Source organism: Chiloscyllium plagiosum, chromosome 38 (assembly GCF_004010195.1).
Source record: "Chiloscyllium plagiosum isolate BGI_BamShark_2017 chromosome 38, ASM401019v2, whole genome shotgun sequence".
Classification (NCBI taxonomy): Eukaryota; Metazoa; Chordata; class Chondrichthyes; order Orectolobiformes; family Hemiscylliidae; genus Chiloscyllium; species Chiloscyllium plagiosum.
In genome coordinates this window covers 6,231,075-6,248,957 of record NC_057747.1, presented here as the reverse complement: position 1 = coordinate 6,248,957, position 17,883 = coordinate 6,231,075, and the positions used below count along the sequence as shown (strand labels likewise).

General features: G+C 39.3%; 2 protein-coding genes across 5 annotated transcripts in view; one reads left to right on the top strand and one right to left on the bottom strand.

Moving 5' to 3' along the window:
* The window catches only part of mmrn2a (multimerin 2a), a 53,211-nt gene that overhangs the window by 32,879 nt on the left and 2,449 nt on the right, over positions 1–17,883 (top strand). For 2 of the 3 annotated variants that reach the window (XM_043678712.1, XM_043678711.1), the window contains exons 6-7: positions 497–2,524; positions 7,169–14,121. In XM_043678712.1, coding sequence (XP_043534647.1) covers positions 497–2,524; positions 7,169–7,560 — 2,420 coding nt within the window. In that variant the 3' untranslated portion in view covers positions 7,561–14,121. Of the gene's footprint in view, positions 1–496; positions 2,525–7,168; positions 14,122–17,883 lie in introns of those variants that run through there. The other variant, XM_043678713.1, reaches the window with a different exon arrangement.
* Positions 13,970–17,883, bottom strand: part of bmpr1aa (bone morphogenetic protein receptor, type IAa) — a 136,524-nt gene continuing 132,610 nt past the window's right edge. For both annotated transcript variants that reach the window (XM_043678714.1, XM_043678716.1), the window contains one exon: positions 13,970–17,041. In XM_043678714.1, the coding sequence (XP_043534649.1) occupies positions 16,916–17,041 (126 nt within the window). In that variant the 3' untranslated portion in view covers positions 13,970–16,915. The remainder of the gene's footprint in view (positions 17,042–17,883) is intronic.

Below are 17,883 nucleotides of genomic sequence, written 5' to 3'. Positions count from 1 at the left end.
TTTCTAAGAATCTTGTTTCTGGAGTTCTGGCCTGTCATGAATTCCGTGCCCTTGTCATCACTGTCCTTGCTATACTCTGCTCGCTTTCTGTCCTGCAGATCAATGATGGCAAGACAATGCCTTCAAGTTACTCAAACCCAGCCCCAACTCCCTTATACTGAGCTGATGTTCCTTGGCAGTATATACTATTCTGTCCCATTTGTTACTGATCTGTCTAGCTCTATCATCTTGGAACCTTCTTCTTCGACCAAACCACTTTGCTATCAATTGTAAAAGCTGCTTTTAATTTGAGAAGCTAAATTCATTAGCTCATGAGTTTGTTTTTCTCAGTTATTCATCACTGCTCCTTCTACTCTGTGTTCTTTCTTTCCACACTTTTCTTCTTACAGATAGATACAGAATGAGGCTGTTTTGAAGGTCACGTAGAATTGTGATGTGGATAGTCAGCTAAAATAGCTTACACTCACCTTACATTAAACATATTTTGGTTTTACAGAATTTCTTGCGCTTCAGGATGTATTAAAGACTCATGTTGAAAGTTACTTGAGACAACATCTTCATTCCTTGTGGACAACCTTTAACAAAAGCTTTCAGGACCTCTCTGATATAGTTCTCAACTTATCAAAAGATATAGAAGTCAACACAAAGAATATTAATGGGCTTTTGTCACAGCGAACTCCTCAAAGGGAACTGGAGGAAATCAGCACTAAGTTACAGTCAAAACTTGATGAGAACACTGATCAAGTACAGAAGATTAAAAACATGTTAAGTGATCAACAACAGAAATTTGATTATGAATTGCATACCCAGAAGGTTAATCTTGATCACAACCTAACCATGATTAAAACCGAGACAGATCTAAAAGTCAAGCGCAGTCAGAAGATCATTCAGATGAAATCACACCTTCTGGATAATGCAACAGCTGAGCTGAAGGAAGAACAAGGCAGACTATGGCAACAAATTCACACATTAAATCATCGGCTTTCAAAGATCACTGAGCTCAAAGACTCAAAATCATGTCCATCATGCAACTCAAAACATATCCACCAAGTCCGAGGATTGTCAAAACAGGATTTTGATCACCTTAGGGAAACCATTGAGATACATTCAAGGAATCTTACACACTTAAGCAGAATCTTTGGATTATATCATCCTATGTCAAAAGTGCCTACTGATATTGAGCAACAGGTGGAGAAGAATCAATCAAGTTGTGCACTACTGGTAGCTGGTCTGAAAAGAGAAGTTAATCAAAAATTGAATGACACAAATATTGTTTTGAGAGAGAACATTTTGAGACTGAATGTTTCCTTTAATAATCAAAGTTCAAATCAGGAGGAACATCTTTACAACCTTGACAATGATGTGAAAGAACTGAAACGAAAGTTATACAGCATGCTAGAAGGTGACCAGATTTGTGACTGTCAAAATTTAATTCAGGATTATGTTGTAGTTGTTAATAGCTTAAGGAATGCCAGTAACTTCATGGACAAAATATTTTTCGACCTGAGTGATCTTAAACAGCAGGAGCTTGACCTAAGAATTAATTTAAATTATTCTGTTCAAGATCTGTTCAGGTCTTTGCAACAAAAACATCAGGATGTACAGAACGTCTTGTACTTGCACCAAAAAGAAGTTGGAACTTTGACTGAAAACATTGCAACACTCAAGAAAAACTTCACAATGATTATGGGAGAAATTAGCCATTTAAAAAAAATTGATGCTACCTTGGATTCTTGGATTAAGTACCTCAATAGTTCCTTCAATTCCCTTTTGGAAGATACTTTGAGGCACACAGTCATTCTGCAGAGTGTAACGGGGCAGGACATACTGGAGATCACATCTGAAGATGCACCAGGGCTCCAAAAGCTCTCTATTAGCAATTTAAATCAAAACCTTAATCTGACACAGGAAGACCTTGTTATCCATAAAATGATTTTGGAAAGTATCAACAACAGGTTGCATGTACTTGAACAGTCAAATGATAAAGTTAAGGAATTAATTAGGTCTGATCATAGCAAAAATGTTTCGAGGAAAAACTCTTCAGAAATAGCTGATAGAGACCACCGTTCCCTTGAATACATGGAACCAAAGTACAAGGCAGTGGAAAAGGAACAGATGGATGATTCAAAATACGATTCCAATGAAATATCAAGAATTAAAAAAGACTTTGAGATATTGAATTTGAGAGTAACTAAACTGGAAGCCCATTGTAATAGTGAGGCCCTTTATTACAATCGGAGCTTCGAACAGATAAAGCAATTGATCGTTGAGTCCGTGAACACTGTGCAGTCAGACGTGTCGTCTCTGAAACAGCATCTTGATGGTCACATCTCTATGTTTCAGAAGCTCATTGGGAACAGGAGTAATCTTTTTACGAATGGGACATTTCGTATTGGACGAGGTGGCTTCGGCTCCAAACGAATGAGGAAACAGCACAGACAAAGCCACGAGGGCAACAAACCGCTGGGGTTTTATGGAAATTCCTCAACTGTAGTGAATCAAATTAACATCCCCGATATGCAAGGTGACTGCATTGTTTATCAATTGCACGGGAATGTGACTTTTGAACATTATACCTCTTCACTCATTTTAAATCCTCCATAACCTTCAGCTTAAACCAGCCTCTGCTGCCCATCATCTCACCCTTCTTTTTGGACTCCTTCACTACCTGGACGTATAATGATTGGCTAAAATAACATCAGACCTCAGGACTGGGAGCAGTTTAGATTTTAGCAAAGGAGGACAAAGGGATTGATGAAGATAGGAAATAAAGGAAACTTACAAGCTGATTGTACAAGTTTCTATAGGTACAAGAAAAGCTTAGTGAAGACGAATGTAGGCTCCTTACAAGCAGAGACAGAGCAAGCTATAATGGGAGATAAAACGAGAGATGGCAGACCAAATAAGTGAATATCTGTGTTCACAAAGGAGGACGCAAAGAGGTCAGGGAACACAGGATTCAGTGGGAGGAAAAACTGAAGGAAGTCAGTATAGTAGAAAAATGGTGTTGGGGAAGTTGTTGGGATTATAGACCAATAGATCCCCCTTGCTTGATAATCTACATCCCAAAATACTCAAGAAAGTGGTGCGAGAAATGATGGATGTGTTGGTGCTCACTGTCCACGATTCTACAGACTCTGAACAGTTTATATGGATTGGAGTGTGGCAATGTAACCTCACTATTTAAAAGAAAGGTAGAGAGAAAACAGGGAATTATGGACTGTTAGCTTGACATCAGTAAAAGAGAAAATGCTAGAGTCCGTTGTAAGTGATTTAATGGCAAAGCATTTGGAAAATATAGACGGATCATACAGAGTCAGCATGAACTTTTGAAAAAGAAATCATGTTTGACAAATCGACTAGAAATTTTCAGGGATGTATCCAGTAGAGTTGATGATGGATGCCAGTGGATGGCATTTACTTGGACTTTCAGAAAGCTTTTGAGAAAGGTCCTACATAAGAGATTAGCATTTAAATTAAAGCAGTATCTGCTAAGACTGGAACTACGAGGTGACCGCACATGTGTGCTCACTTGGAAATGCACATAGTCAGACTCTCTAAATCATTGAGTGCCTTGCAAAGTCTGTACTGTGCACATGCATGGGAATTGGACAGGGCTTGGGGGAGTGACGCTAGTATAAATGAGGCATTTAAATGTAATTCATCCACAAAGGTAGGTGGGTGGATGAGCTGCGAGTAGAATGCAGAGATGCTTTAGTGTGATTTAGACAAATTGAGTGAGTGGTCAAATGCATGGCAGATGAAGTAAAATATGGATTTTGCTAGTAAAAACAGATAAGCAGGTTATAATTGCAATGGGTGATAGATTGGGAAAAAGGGAAATGTAACGAGACCTGGTGTTTTTGTACACCAGTCAGTCAAATTAAGTAAGACAGTGAGAAAGGCAAATGGTATGTTGGCCTTCATAGCTAGAGGATTTGAATAAAGGAGTAGGGATGTTTTTCTACAATTGTGCAAAGCCTTGGCAAGACCACATCTGGAATATTGTATGCAGTTTTGGTCTGCTTGTCTGAGGATGGATGTTCTGGGTGTGGAGGTAATGCTACAAAGGTTTATCAGCCTGATTCCTGGGATGGCAGGACTGATGTATGAAGAGAGATTGGTTCATTTGGCACTAAATTTATTGTATTTGAGAAGAATGACAGGAATCTCATGGAAACCTATAAAATTCTAACAGGATGAAACAAGAATGTTCCGAATGGTCAGGGAGTCCAGAACCAGGGATTATAGTCTAGATGAAGAGAAATGTCTTCACCCAGAGGGTGGGGAGCCTGGAATTCTCTGCCACAAAACGCAGTTAAGGCCAAAGACTGAATACTTTTGTGAAGGAGTTAGAAAAACTACTTAGGGCTAGAAGGATCAAAGGGAATAGGGTGAAAGTGGGATCAGGGTACTGAGTTGGACTTTTAGCTATGATGGAGCAAGCTGGAAGGCTGAATGGCCTTCTCCCCTCCTATTTTCTTGGCCTTCCTCAATGGGTTAATTTCTTCTGATACTACAATTGGCTCTCATCGAAATTCTCTGCTCTTTCTTTCTGACCTTTTGTGCATTCTCCTCCCATGGCTCACGTCTGGTGTAGTGTCTGCCATCTTAGATGAATGCTGGAGAACTCCCTCTGCCACCAAGTCCTCTTTACATGCAACTTAAAACCTATTGCTTTAAACAAGTATTTGGTCCTACTCCTACGTTTTTCTTTTAATTTTGGTATGTGTTTATATCAAGGCATGTTTCTGAAGTGCTTGGGACATTTTACTACACAGCAATGTCTTCAGAACTTGGTCAATGATGGTACCACAAAGCCAAACAGTGGTAGATGAGCTCCTGTCTGTAGCTCAGGATGTAGCACTTTGGCCTCTAACACAAAAGGTGCTGGGTTTGAGTCCCATGCCTGATTCATAAGTGTGAAAAACATAGGCATGATACTTTTTGAGCAATGCTGTTTCACAGCATCAGGGACCCGGGTTTGATTCCAGTCTCAGGCAACTGTCTACGTGGAGTTTGCACATTCTCCCCATGTCTATGTGGGTTTCCTCCCACAGTCCAAAGATGTGCAGGTAGGTGAATTGTCTATGCTAAATTGCCCATAGCGCACAGGGATGTGTAGGTTAGGTAAATTAGTTGGGGAAATGTGGAGTAATATAAGGTGGGAGAATGGGTCTAAGTGGGTTACACTTTGGAGGGCCTTGTTGGGCCAAATAGCCTGTTTCCACACTGTAGGGATTCTATGAAATCTCTCCATCCAAAGTGAATTCTGTCTTTCCTTAACGCTTCTGCTAAATGATATTCAACTGGGACCAATTCCAATTAATCAGTTGTGGGATCCTGGAAGGAACAGGTTGTTTGATCAGTACATGGTTCCTTTGACTATCAAATATAGGAGAAGTAGGCCATTCAGCCCATTGAATCTGCTTTGCTATTTAATAAGATCATGTCTGATCTGATAATCTTCATATCCTCTTCCCCCATAACCCTCAATTCCTTTACTGATCAAAACTGTCTAATCTCAGTCTTAAATATGCTTAATGACCCACCCATTAGATTCCTTTATGGTTAAAAAAAGTCCACAGATTCACCACTTGTGTGTGAAGAGATTTCACCTTATTACAGTCTTAAATGGGCAATCGCTTACTCTGATGTTATGCCCTTACTCTCATATTAGCCTGTCTAGTTTTAGTCTCTCACACAGGGAGAAACAACCTGTCAAGCCTACTTAAGAATCTTCTACATTTCAATAAGGTCATCTCACGATCCAACTACTCACCCTCTCCTCATAAGAAAATCTCTTCATGCCTGGGTTCAACTTGGTAACTTTCTCTGGACTACCTCCGATGCTAGTTTATCTTTCCTTAGATAAGGGAAACAAAGGGGCAGCATGGTGGCACAGTGGTTAGCACTGCTGCCTCACAGCGCCAGAGACCTGGGTTCAATTCCCACCTCAAGCAACTGACTGTGTGGAGTTTGCACGTTCTCCCCGTATCTGCATGGGTTTCCTCTGGGTGCTTCGGTTTCCTCCCACAGTCCAAAAAATGTGCAGATTAGGTGAATTGGCTATGCTAAATTGCCCGTAGTGTTAGGTGAAGGGGTAAATGTAGGGGAATGGGTCAGGGTGGGTTGCGCTTCGGAGGGTCGGTGTGGACTTGTTGAGCCGAAAGGCCTGATTTCACACTGTAATTAATCTAAATCTAAAACTGTTCAATCTTCTGTGGTCGCATCAGTGCATTGTATTGTTTTAGCAAGACTCCCCTATTTTTAAACTCCATTCTCTGTGAAGTAGAGACCAACATTCTATTTGCCTTTCCTATTACTTGTTGAACTGTATAGTTGCTTTTGGCTTTGTCCTGACGCTACAAGATTTATCATTTGCAGACAATACTAACCTAATAAGAATATTCAACTTGCTCATTTTCCTTCCTCTTGTGGGACTAGCCAGCTGTTGAGGGAGGCGCACAGGATTGCAGCTCATAGATGTGATTGAGTAGGTATGACCAAGTCAGTCAACTTGTCCAGAAAACAGCTGTTCTACCTTGAGTACCTGTCTTCAAAGACAGAGATGTTGACTGGGATGTGTTTGCCTTAGTCATATCCTAATCCAGTTTTGTAAATCTTCCAGAGGCTTGAGAGATTTTTTTTAGATTAGATTCCCTACAGTATGGAAACAGGCCCTTCGGCCCAACAAATCCACCCAGACCCATTCCCCATGTTTACCTAACACTATGGGCAATTTAGCATAGCCAATTCACCTGACCTGCACGTCATTGGATTGTGGAAGGAAACCGGAGTACCTGGAGGAAACCCACGCAGACATGGAGAGAATATGCAAACTCTACACAGACAGTCAGCCGAGGCTGGAATTGAACCCAGGTCCTTGGTGCTGCGAGGCAGCAGTGCTAACCATTAAGCCACCGTGCCACCCACCTTTAAAAAAAGGTTTGCTAGCAATAACCGCATTCTAAGTGTTAATTACTCATTCCTACTTTTCCTTGTAAAGGTGCTCATGACTTTTGCAGTGTGCGCTACTGGACTGCACTATTTAAAAGAACCGAGTGTGCTCCTGTAATCCTCACCAATGTTCTATCTTCAACCAATAACAGAAAAGGTCATCAAGTGGCTTAATTTTGATCTACCTTTTGCTTTTTTTTTTAAACAGAATCTGATGTTGCATTTTACGTGGGACTTACCAACAATTCAGGAACTGACCTGCCTTTAAAGTTTGACCAGATATTCCTGAACTATGGAGATGGTTATTCAATGGAAAAGGGTTACTTCAGAGCTCCACTCAAAGGTGTTTATGTGTTTGTGGCAACTGTGGAATTCAGTCATGGGCATGGTCTTGGTTATCTTTCTGTTGATGGTATCCACACAATAACACTTCATAGTAGCAGAGAAAAACATCAGCACAACAACTTGGCTTGGGGCTACTCTATTCTCCAGCTCAACAAAGGACAGCTGGTGTGGATTGAGGTGACACAAGGGATTGCAAGTCAACAGACTCCACCAGAGACAACATTTGGTGGATTTCTGTTATTTAAGACATTTTAAAGTTTAATTACCCATCTCAAAAATAGACAGACTATGAACAGACTCTTCTGTCAAATTCATATCTGGAGGTTTCATTCTGGAATTAGATTCTCGCTGACCAGCATTCTTTACATTGCTATACCATGCTCACTCAAGGTTCAAAGGGCTGAATGGCCAACTCCTTCTTACTATTATGTGAATAGCTCAAGGTTGTGTTCCTGTAGATGCAATTACATATGATTCCAAAATTACAAACAGATATGTCCAATTAGGACAATTACAAGAAATGTTGAAATCCATATTATGTAACAGATAGATTGATCTATTGTTGTCACATGTACCATGATACAGTGAAAAAGTGTTGTTTTGCTTTCCATACAGGGGATAGCTGAACAGAGTGCAGAATACAGTGTTACAACCACAGAGAAGATGCAGAGAGAGAGCTCAGAATTAACATTTGAGAGGTCTGTTCAAAAGTCTGATAATATGGGAGGAAGAAGCTGTTCTTGGATCTATGCGTACATGTACTCAAACCTTTATATATTCTGACTGACAGAAAAGAGGGGAAGAGAGTATAACTGGTGTGGGGGTTCTTTGATTATGTTGGTTGCTTTCCTGAGACAGTGGGAAGTGTAGATGAAGTCAATGGCTGGTTTGCATAATGGACTGGCTGTGTTCATGACTTCCTGTAGTTTCTTGTGGTCTTGGAACAGCAGTTGCTATATCATGCTGTGATACATCTAGATTGGATGCTTTCTATTGTGCATCCATGAAAATTGGTAACAGTCCTTGGACATACCAAATTTCCTTGGCCTCCTGAGGAAGTAGAGACGTTGTTGTACTTTCATGACTGTCACATCAAAGCATGTGGACCAGGACAGATTGTTGGTGGTCATCATTTTCAGAACTTGATGCACTTGAACAATCTCCACCTCAGCACCATTGATGCAGATAGGGGTGTGCCCTCTACTCCACTTCCTGAAGTCAATAATCATCTTCTTAGTTTTGCTGATGTTGACAGAGAGATTGTTGTCTTTATGTGATGCTGTAAAGCACTCAATATCTTTTCTATATTCTGTTTCACTATTGATTGAGATTTGACCTATAATGGTGGTGTCTTCAGCAAACTTGTAAATGGAGTTGGGGCGGAATTTGGCCACACAGTCATGACTGTATAAGGAGTTTAGTAGGGGGCTGAGTATGCAGCCTTGCGGGGCACCAGTGTTGAGGATTATGAAAGAGGTATTGTCATCTATTCTTACTGATTGAGGTCTTTGGGTCAGAAAGTTGAGGATCTAGTTACAGAGGGGGGAACCTGAGACCTAGGTCTCAGAGTTTAGAGATGAGTTTGTTTGGAATTATGGTGTTGAAGGTGGTGCTGTAGTCAATATATAGGAACCTGACGTAGGTACCCTTGTTATCCAGATGTATCAGGGATGGACATAGGGGCCGGGAGATGGCATCTGCTATGGACCTGTTGCACTGGTAGGTGAACTGGCAAAGATCAAGGCAATTTGGTAGGTTGGAGTTGATGTGAGCCATGACTAACCTCTTGAAACACTTCATAATTATAGAGGTCAGGACCACTGGGCGAAATTCACTAAGGCACGCCATAAGAATTTTCTTTGGTACCAGGATGATTGTAGGCATCTTGAAGCAGGTGGGGGACTTCAGATCATAGTAAGGAGAGGTTAAAGATGTTTGTGAATACACCCACAGGCTGGTCTGCACAGGGTCTGAGTACACAGCCAGGGACTCCATCTGGGCCAGTCGCTTTCCATGGATTCACTCTCAAGGAGGCCAATCTAACGTCTGCAGTGGTGACCATGAGTAGAGGTGCATCTGGGACTACTGGGATAAGTGACATAGTTTTACTGACCTCCTGTTCAAAGCAAGCATAGAATGCATTGAGCTAGTCAGGTAGGGATGTGCTATTGCCCATGATTCTGTTCGAAACTGCTTTGTCGTTCATTCTGTCATGTAAGCCTTGCCACAAACTGTGGGTATCCATGTGGTTGGTCTGGGTCTTAATATTTATATTAAGCATAATATTATCACAAAGCCCATAACTGCACTAAAACACTCTTTTTGTCTTAATTCCTCATTGTATAAAGGGGATATATAAGGACCAACCTAAACATCAATTTCCAGAATCCTTGGTCTAACAGTGGAGACACCTCAATGAGACCTCTTATTAGTCAAAGGCCAGAAAGATTCATATCTGGCAGCATCTGTGAAGCCAGAAACAAACTACAGATCATCACAAACCATTGTTTTATACTTGTGCACACTGTCAATTGCAATCCAGTTCCAGATATATTGAAGGAACACATCTGATTTTTCATTCTTGTTTTGCAAGATACTATTACTAACAGAAGCCTAGCTCTATTTTTAAAAAAAAATTGAAGTGAAAAATTTTAATATTTTCTCCAGTAAGAACGGTCAATCCACGTGCTGACCTTTTCTCAGCTCCCTATTTCAGCAGGTAGAATTTTATGTAAACTCATCTCAGGATTTTTTCCTTCCTATTCCAAGAAATTATGTGAGTGGAAGTGGCCAAATCAGCAGATACATTGGATGGTCTTTTGCTGTCATTTAGTATATTTATTGCTAGATTATTACAGTTCCTCGATATCTTTTTGATGACAAAATTGGAATGTTACTTCAATCAGAATTGGCAAACTGTACCAATCTCAGGTACAGCGGTCCTTAATTGCATGAGAAAGGATGGCGACAAGTAGGAAATATGTTACGTGTAGAGAGCAGCAGCTTCCACACCGATCATATAACTTTAAAATATCTAAACAGAAGGCAGGAGAATATGCATCAACATAAAAGAGAATCCACAAATCTTCTACTGGCAAATAAAAAGTTGATAAAAGGATTATGGATTTGAATAGGGATTTCATACGGAGGCAGAGGGCATGGTTGAAATAATAATTCAGTATTTCACACCAGTTTTTACCAAGAATATGCACAAGTCATGACGATAGAGGAGGTAGTCAAGATGTTTACTGGTTTCAATATTGATAAAGAAGTGGATTTTGATAGGCTAGCTGTACTTAAAATTGATATATCACCTGGACCAGAAGAGGTGCATATTGCAGATGCACTGACCATAATTTCCAATCTTCATTAGGTATAAGGATGGTGCCAGAATATTATGTAATGATAAACCTTACACCTTTGTTCAAAAAAAGATGTAAAGATAAGCCCAGAAAAGTAGAAGGCTTTTTTGCATTTTAACCTTGGTGGCGGGTAACTTTTAGAAATGATATTTCAGAATAAAATTAATAGTCACTTATGCCATTCAATTTGTTAAGGGAAGATTATGTCCAACTAACAAATTAACTAATTCTGTGATGAGGTTACAGAGGTTAAGGGTGGAAAATGTGGTTGATGTGTTGGGCATAGACTTCTGAAAGACATTTGAAAGTGTGCAGCACAATTGATTTGGGTACAAAGTTAGAGCTTATGGATTAAAAGGAACGGTAGCAATACTGATACAAAATTGGCTGAATAAGAGGCTGGAGTGAGGTTCCAAATGAATTGCTGTTGGGATCCCTTGCTCTTCTTGATATAGATTAATGGCCAAGGCTTTGGAATACAGGGCACAAGTTCAAAATCTGCAGCCACAAAACTCGCAAGTATTATGTATTGAGGATAGTGCAGAATTTTAAAAAGATATAAGTTGGTGAAATTGAATGCAGAGGAGAGATACATTTTTGTTCAAATAATACACAAACAATGCAAGATAAAGAATACAATTCAAAAGGACGCACAAGAGAAGGGGTGCCTGGGGTATATGTATACAAATCATTAAAGGTGACAGATCAGATTGAGAGCATGGTTTTAAAAGCATATGGAATCCTGAGCATTACAAAGAAGAACAGTGAGTACAGAAGAAAGTAAGTTCTGACAAATCTCTCTAAACATTAGTTCAATCTCAATTGGAGTATTACATCCAATTCTGGGCATCACACATTAGGAAGGATGCAAGGGTATAAGAGACAGTGCAGAAGAGACCAATGAAATGTTTCCAGGGATAATGACCTTCAGTAACGAAGACAAAATCGGAGAATCTGGGACTATTCTCCTGGGAGATAAAGATTGAAAATAAATTTGATAAGTGTTCAAAATGATTGTGGGCAGGCAGAGGGAATCTGGGCATAGTAGGTAAGGAGAAACTGTCACCAGTGGTGGAGGAATTTAGAACCAGAAGACTCCAATTCAGGGAAATTGGCAAAAAGCGTGATGACAACATGAGAAAAGTGTGTTTGTACAGCAAGTGGTTAGGACCTTGAATCTATTGCCTCTAGTGTGGAGGAGACAGATTCAATTGTGACTTTCAAAAGATAGGTAGAGGTTGGTACAATTACAACATTTAAAAGGCATCTGGATGGGTATATGAAGAGTTTAGAGGGAATGGGTCAAATACTGGCAAATGGCATTACATTTATTTAGGATATCTGGTCAGCATGGATGAGTTGGACCGAAGAGTCTGTTTCCATGCTGCAAATCTCTGATCCTATAACAATTGGATCATTACTGAAAGATAAAAAAAATTGCAAAGCAGTAGGGAAAAGGTAGGAATGTCAAACTGCGGTTGTAGTCAGCTGCCACAGAAATAACAGGCCAAATGGCCTCATCCAGTGCTATTACATTCTCTGATTCCAAGACAAAATAATGATTCTAATTGATAGTCTGGGGAGAAAAGCAGTTGCTCGCATATAGAGCTTCAGTCCATAAAGGTTGCTGTCTTTGCATTTCAGATCAATCAGATGACCAATGTTTTGACAGTTTCCTCCAAGGTTGAAGACATTCAAAAGGCATTAAATGTAACATAGCAAGCCAAGTTTAACTCATCAGCTTTCCTTGGATTTAAGCTGCAGTTCAGGTAGCTATTGTGGTGAAGGGTCTTGTCCTGTGTTGCAGATCTTCACACCATGACTGGAAGACGGGACCAATATTAAAATATATTAAAAACTTCCTTGATGAGGAAGTAATTAGGTCAAAGGGAGAGAAACAAAAAAGAATGGAGAATGCAGAAATGGTTGGGTTCAGAGCCAAGTAGAAGAGCAAAGAATAAGAGATGCATGTATTGCAATTGCCAAGTGGCCTTTAAGGTGATAGTGAGCTGTTTTCTTGAACTGTTGCAATACATGATGGAGTAGGGGCACGTACAGTATTGTTGGGAGGGAACGTCAAGATTTTAACTTAGTAACAGTGAAGAAACAGAAAATACAGTTCAAAGTCCAAATGATTGTGGGTGGCTTTGAAAGGAACTTACAGGCAGTGGTGCTCCCTTACACCTTCTGCCTTTGTCCTCCTTGGTGGTAGAGGTTGCAGCTTTCCTGGTTACTTGTTGCAGTACATCTTGTACATGGTATGCACTGCTACCACTGTGTGTTGGAGGTGAAAGAACGGAATACTTAAGTTGGTATATGGGTTCCGATTAAGACAGTTGCTTTGCATTGCTTGGTGATATTGATTTTCTTGAGAGTTGTTGAACCTGTAATTCATACAGGTAAGTGGAGAGTATTCATTACACGGCTGACTTGTACTTTTTATCCGTTTTGGAGAGTTGGGAAGTGTGCTAGTTTTTGCAAAATTCCTAGCTCCTGACCTGCTCTTGTAATCGCCGTATCGATATAGATGGCTGATTAAGTTGTTTCTGGTCAATGGATTCCTCAGGATGTTGATAGTGGCCATTCAGTGACAGTAATGCCATTGACTGTCAAGGGGAAAGGATAGGTTCTTTTTGATTTCAGCATGTTATTTTTCTAGAATCAGCCTACTCTTTGCCTGATTTTGTAAGATTTACTTGATAGACCTTGGAAGGTGAGAAAGTAAATTTTCTGGATATTTCATCATGAGAAAACAATATATATGAATAATCTGTATATGGTTTATGAAAGCAGGTTCAATTGACTCAATGTCTTCATCATATGAACAGGCATCCCTCTTGATTCTGAAGAAAGTATAACTGGCTCAGTGAGATGAATAATTTTCATCGTTCATAAGATTTGGAGTTGGTGGCTAGACCAGCATTTATTGCTTATCCCTAATTACTTTGGAGAAGGTAGTGGTGAGTGGGGAAGGATTTCCTGCAAATATTCAATGATACATCAACCTGTTTCTCAAGGTAAGAATTCCAAAAACAGACCACTCATGGGCACTGAGTAGCCTGAAAAATGAGAGGTGGCAAATAAGTCCATGTTAAGACAAAATTGTCCTTATTTTGAATGTTGCTCAGATTTTTATATCTGCATATTTTGATATGGTTATTGAATTCAGCAAATTATTTGCCATGTTCTTGGCACTGCAGGAAATTCTTTTGGTCTCCATTCGAGCAGTCACATTTTACTGTGTATATGGCTAATCTAAAGACCAAGCAAAAGAACAAAAACAAACATAGCCAACAGGTCAATTGTGTACTAAAATAATGTTATTTACTTAAATGTAATACAGGACATAATCTGTGTACATGATGTACCTCTTGCAAAGTAATTTGTGGTAAACTTAATAAGGCATCTTTTACCAGATGCTGTACAAAATAGGTTTATAAATCATTACACTTGGTTTAATGGCAATCATTTTGTTTTACTTGCGATGACATAAGCTTTAGAGTAACATTACTGCTTTAACCCTCTGTTGTCTGTCCATTGACTATGTACAAATAGGCTAACTAAACTATAATACTTTGATTCATACTTTTTTGTCTATGCTACAGTGACACATCAATAGGGAGAAACTGGTTTGGCAAGCGGCAGATGGAATTCTCCCTCCTTTCCTTTTTTAAAAAAAGGCTGATGAGAGAAAATATAGGCATGATCATTTAAAAAAAACTGCTTTCAAATAAACTCCCTGACTTTTTTTTTTAAAAATAGATCAGAGCATCCATAATAAATGTGAACAGGCCACTTAATTTCTTCTCCTCTCCAGATTTGCAGAGTCCCTTGCACCTTTATCACAGTAATATTGTTATCTGTATGGACTCCTGCTCCTCCATATGTTGAATACACCATATATGGGGGATGCAATGTTTTAAAAAAGGGGATGAGTTTAAAAAGTTGCTTGTGTCAATTATACTAAAATAATGAATGACCAGAGGGTGATAGATGAATGCAGAGATTGGCAGCATTATTGGCTTTTTTATGCTAGTCATTCATTATTCTGTGGTGATTAAAAAGAAGATTTAGCACTCTTGGTAAGAATTCCCTGCAGTAAGTTCAAAATTATAAAAGCTGTTCCATTCCAACAAGAACATTCTTGAAAAGGAACATAAACGATAAGGCTACAGATTTCAAGCCATTCAGGTACAATGCTTTGAAGGCTTGTGTGGTTCATATTTTCTTTTATATGGGGCTTTGATATTTGTGACCAAAATCCAGTAAGTTGGAATTCACAGCCTACACATGCTAACATAATGCAAACATTGATTAAACAGGAGTTACAAACTCACATCTCACTTGATAAACGTTCAAGTTTGTTTACAGGGACTGCATCTTTCATGTTCAAACCAAACAGGACAACCAAGGCGTGCAGATGCCCGTCACTATATACAACTGTATATGGTATGCAACAAAGACAATCCTGTTTATATAAATGGACCAACACTATCTTTGTCAAGACCTACTTTGGCTATCATATTTACAAGAAAAGTTTGCAAGATTTAAACTGTACTACACAAGATATAAACATTATGTTACATAACATCTTACAATACTGTGGCAACTGGGACCCTGGCACAAGTTTTCAGCCACGATTAATAAGGTTATTAATCAATCAATTCATGACAATGGTTGGAACTTCTCAAATAGAGTAAAATAAACAAGAGTTGGCATTACATTTTTAAAATAAACCAGCATTTTGCATGACCATCACAGCTTCTTGTTCTTTCTTGGGACACAGTGAGGTTGATACTTAGCATGAAGTTGACAGTCACACGTCAGCAGAGTTAAAAACCAGCAGAACAGCTTTGTGGATTATGGGGATTGAGGAGATCACTTGGAATCCTTGGTAGTGACATTCCATTCCCATGAGAACAATTATGTCCAATCCCACTTTATTGCAGTTAGTAACAACTTGATTGAGCAGAATTTAAAGTAATTCAATACCGGCACTCAAATCTAAAAAAGAATTGTTGCAGAACACATATTACCTTGCCTAAAAGTAAGTAATTCAGTTATTTAAGTAATTCAGGTGTACTTGCAGGATTCAAAATTAATAGCATCTTGTATTTGTGTAGGAGGAATTCACACAATGCGAAGTCAGTAATCACTTTTACAACCAACTTTCTGGAGAAGTTAACAAAGCTGCATTTCAGACACTCAGCACACTGATACCAGAGTGAAGTCTCATCAATAACTGACCTTCAATGGACAGCTTAGCCACACAGACCAGGAAATATTCTATCTGCCTGTGACTTCACATGGAACTCCATGAATACACTAGGGCTTCAGATAGCATGTTAAAAAAATCTTTAAAATAATAGTACTATAATCAGTGGGACTTGACTACTGCTGAGGACAACCTGGAGAACATACGAGTTAGAGAATGTCAGTCTCATTGCTGGAAAACAGATTGTTTTATAAACATTGGCAACAGCATTGCATTTCAAGAGAAGATGTATCTCTTGACTGCTAATGTACAATCAGAGTAGTGGAGCTGGCTGTGAATACAAAGTGCTTGGGGTTGAAAAGACAAAATTACATCATTGTATATCATACCTGGCATCAGCAGAAGTTCACTCTGCACAGCTAGGGTTCACAAAGTTCCTGTCGATGCCTAAAAATCTAGCTAATTTAACAAAAATGTTTGAGGGAGAGAAAAGGAAATAACTGGTGCCCACATAGCTTATCAAGACAAGCAAAGGCAAATGTTTTCATCTGACCTTATTTACAGATTGTAGGTGAAAAGCAACTATTAACTTCCTAGTTATAGTTTTTTCCAATTCAATCAATCAGAATTGAGGCTTTCACAGAAAGCACCATGTCCTGGTTGTGATACACCATTGAGAGCTTCCACGGTGCCAGCTACCATCATTCACTATGGGCCGCATTCAGAGAATGAAAAAGACAGTGACACATAGGAAATCCAAGGACGTTTGAGACATTCTAACAAGATTAATTTACACGTCCTTTTTTGTTAAAGATGGCATTATCATTATGAAGTATGGCATATAGGTTCATTATCAAAAGTCCTTTCTTACCACACTATGCCATAGTCCTGAATTCTAAAGGTCATTATTAGCAGCCTATCTAGTGTGGTGTGTACAAGAGATGAGGACGAGTGAATGTCCAGTCCTCTATCTGCACACCAGAAGTTCCTGCTCCTCTTCAGAGGCAATAATGTCTGGCGTTTAATGGCTCGTTCAGATCTTGATGTCTTGAGATTCCACCATTTTGGCAAGTGTTTTCTTCACTCTTAGTGCTGTCAACCTGGAGGCAGGGTTATGAGCCCAACATTCTGACATTAACTTCAGTACCGCTCTTAAACACTGTAGAGTGAAAACAAGCAATTTGGCATTAACAGGGAAAGACAACAGAGCAGAATCTAATTGAAATAAACTGTGAAGTACTTTACTTGTAGTTCTAACATTCATAAAATGTTTCCATAGTAACTAGGTTTACCAGGTTCTTTTCCCTCCCAAAGCTTCTTATTTAATTATGTGCTTTATCTTGTTATATTCAGTGCTGCTACATGCTCCCCAGCTTCTGCCAGTTAGTCTAATTCACCAGTAGGTGGTGCAAGAAAGCAATCTGAGATAATTCAATCCAGCAGCTATTCAATTGGAACTTGCTCTTAAGCCTTTTCATTCCAGCTCAGCTCAGTACACTAACTAGGCAATGTGTTAGTAATTTACCCCAAGAGCCAAGTGGACTGTCTAAGCTAGGTTGTCAGCCTAAATAATGACCTGCGTCGGTTGTCTTGCTGGCCAGGTTACTAATATACAAGAATGGGTAATTCTCCAGAATAATACCTTATTAGGAGGAGAGATCACACAAACTAAGGTTTTATTTCCTGGAATTTAGAGGGTTAAGTGGTGATTTGAATGAAGATATTAAAGGGCACAGTATACAATCAATCAGAGAAACCACGTGCACAGGTAACAAAGTATAGGACAAGAATGCATAGTCTAATATGTCTGGAGCCAAGAAGTCTGGAAGGCAAAGCAGGCATAGACGGGTTCAAAAATCTGCTGTTTTCTTAGGGCTATGGAAGTTTAAGCATGACTTTGAAGCAGACTTCATGGTAGACTCAAAGATCCTATTCAGATATTAGTTCATCCAGATATTGGCAAATAAAATGTCCACAAGGCCTAGAAGATAAAGTAGTCAT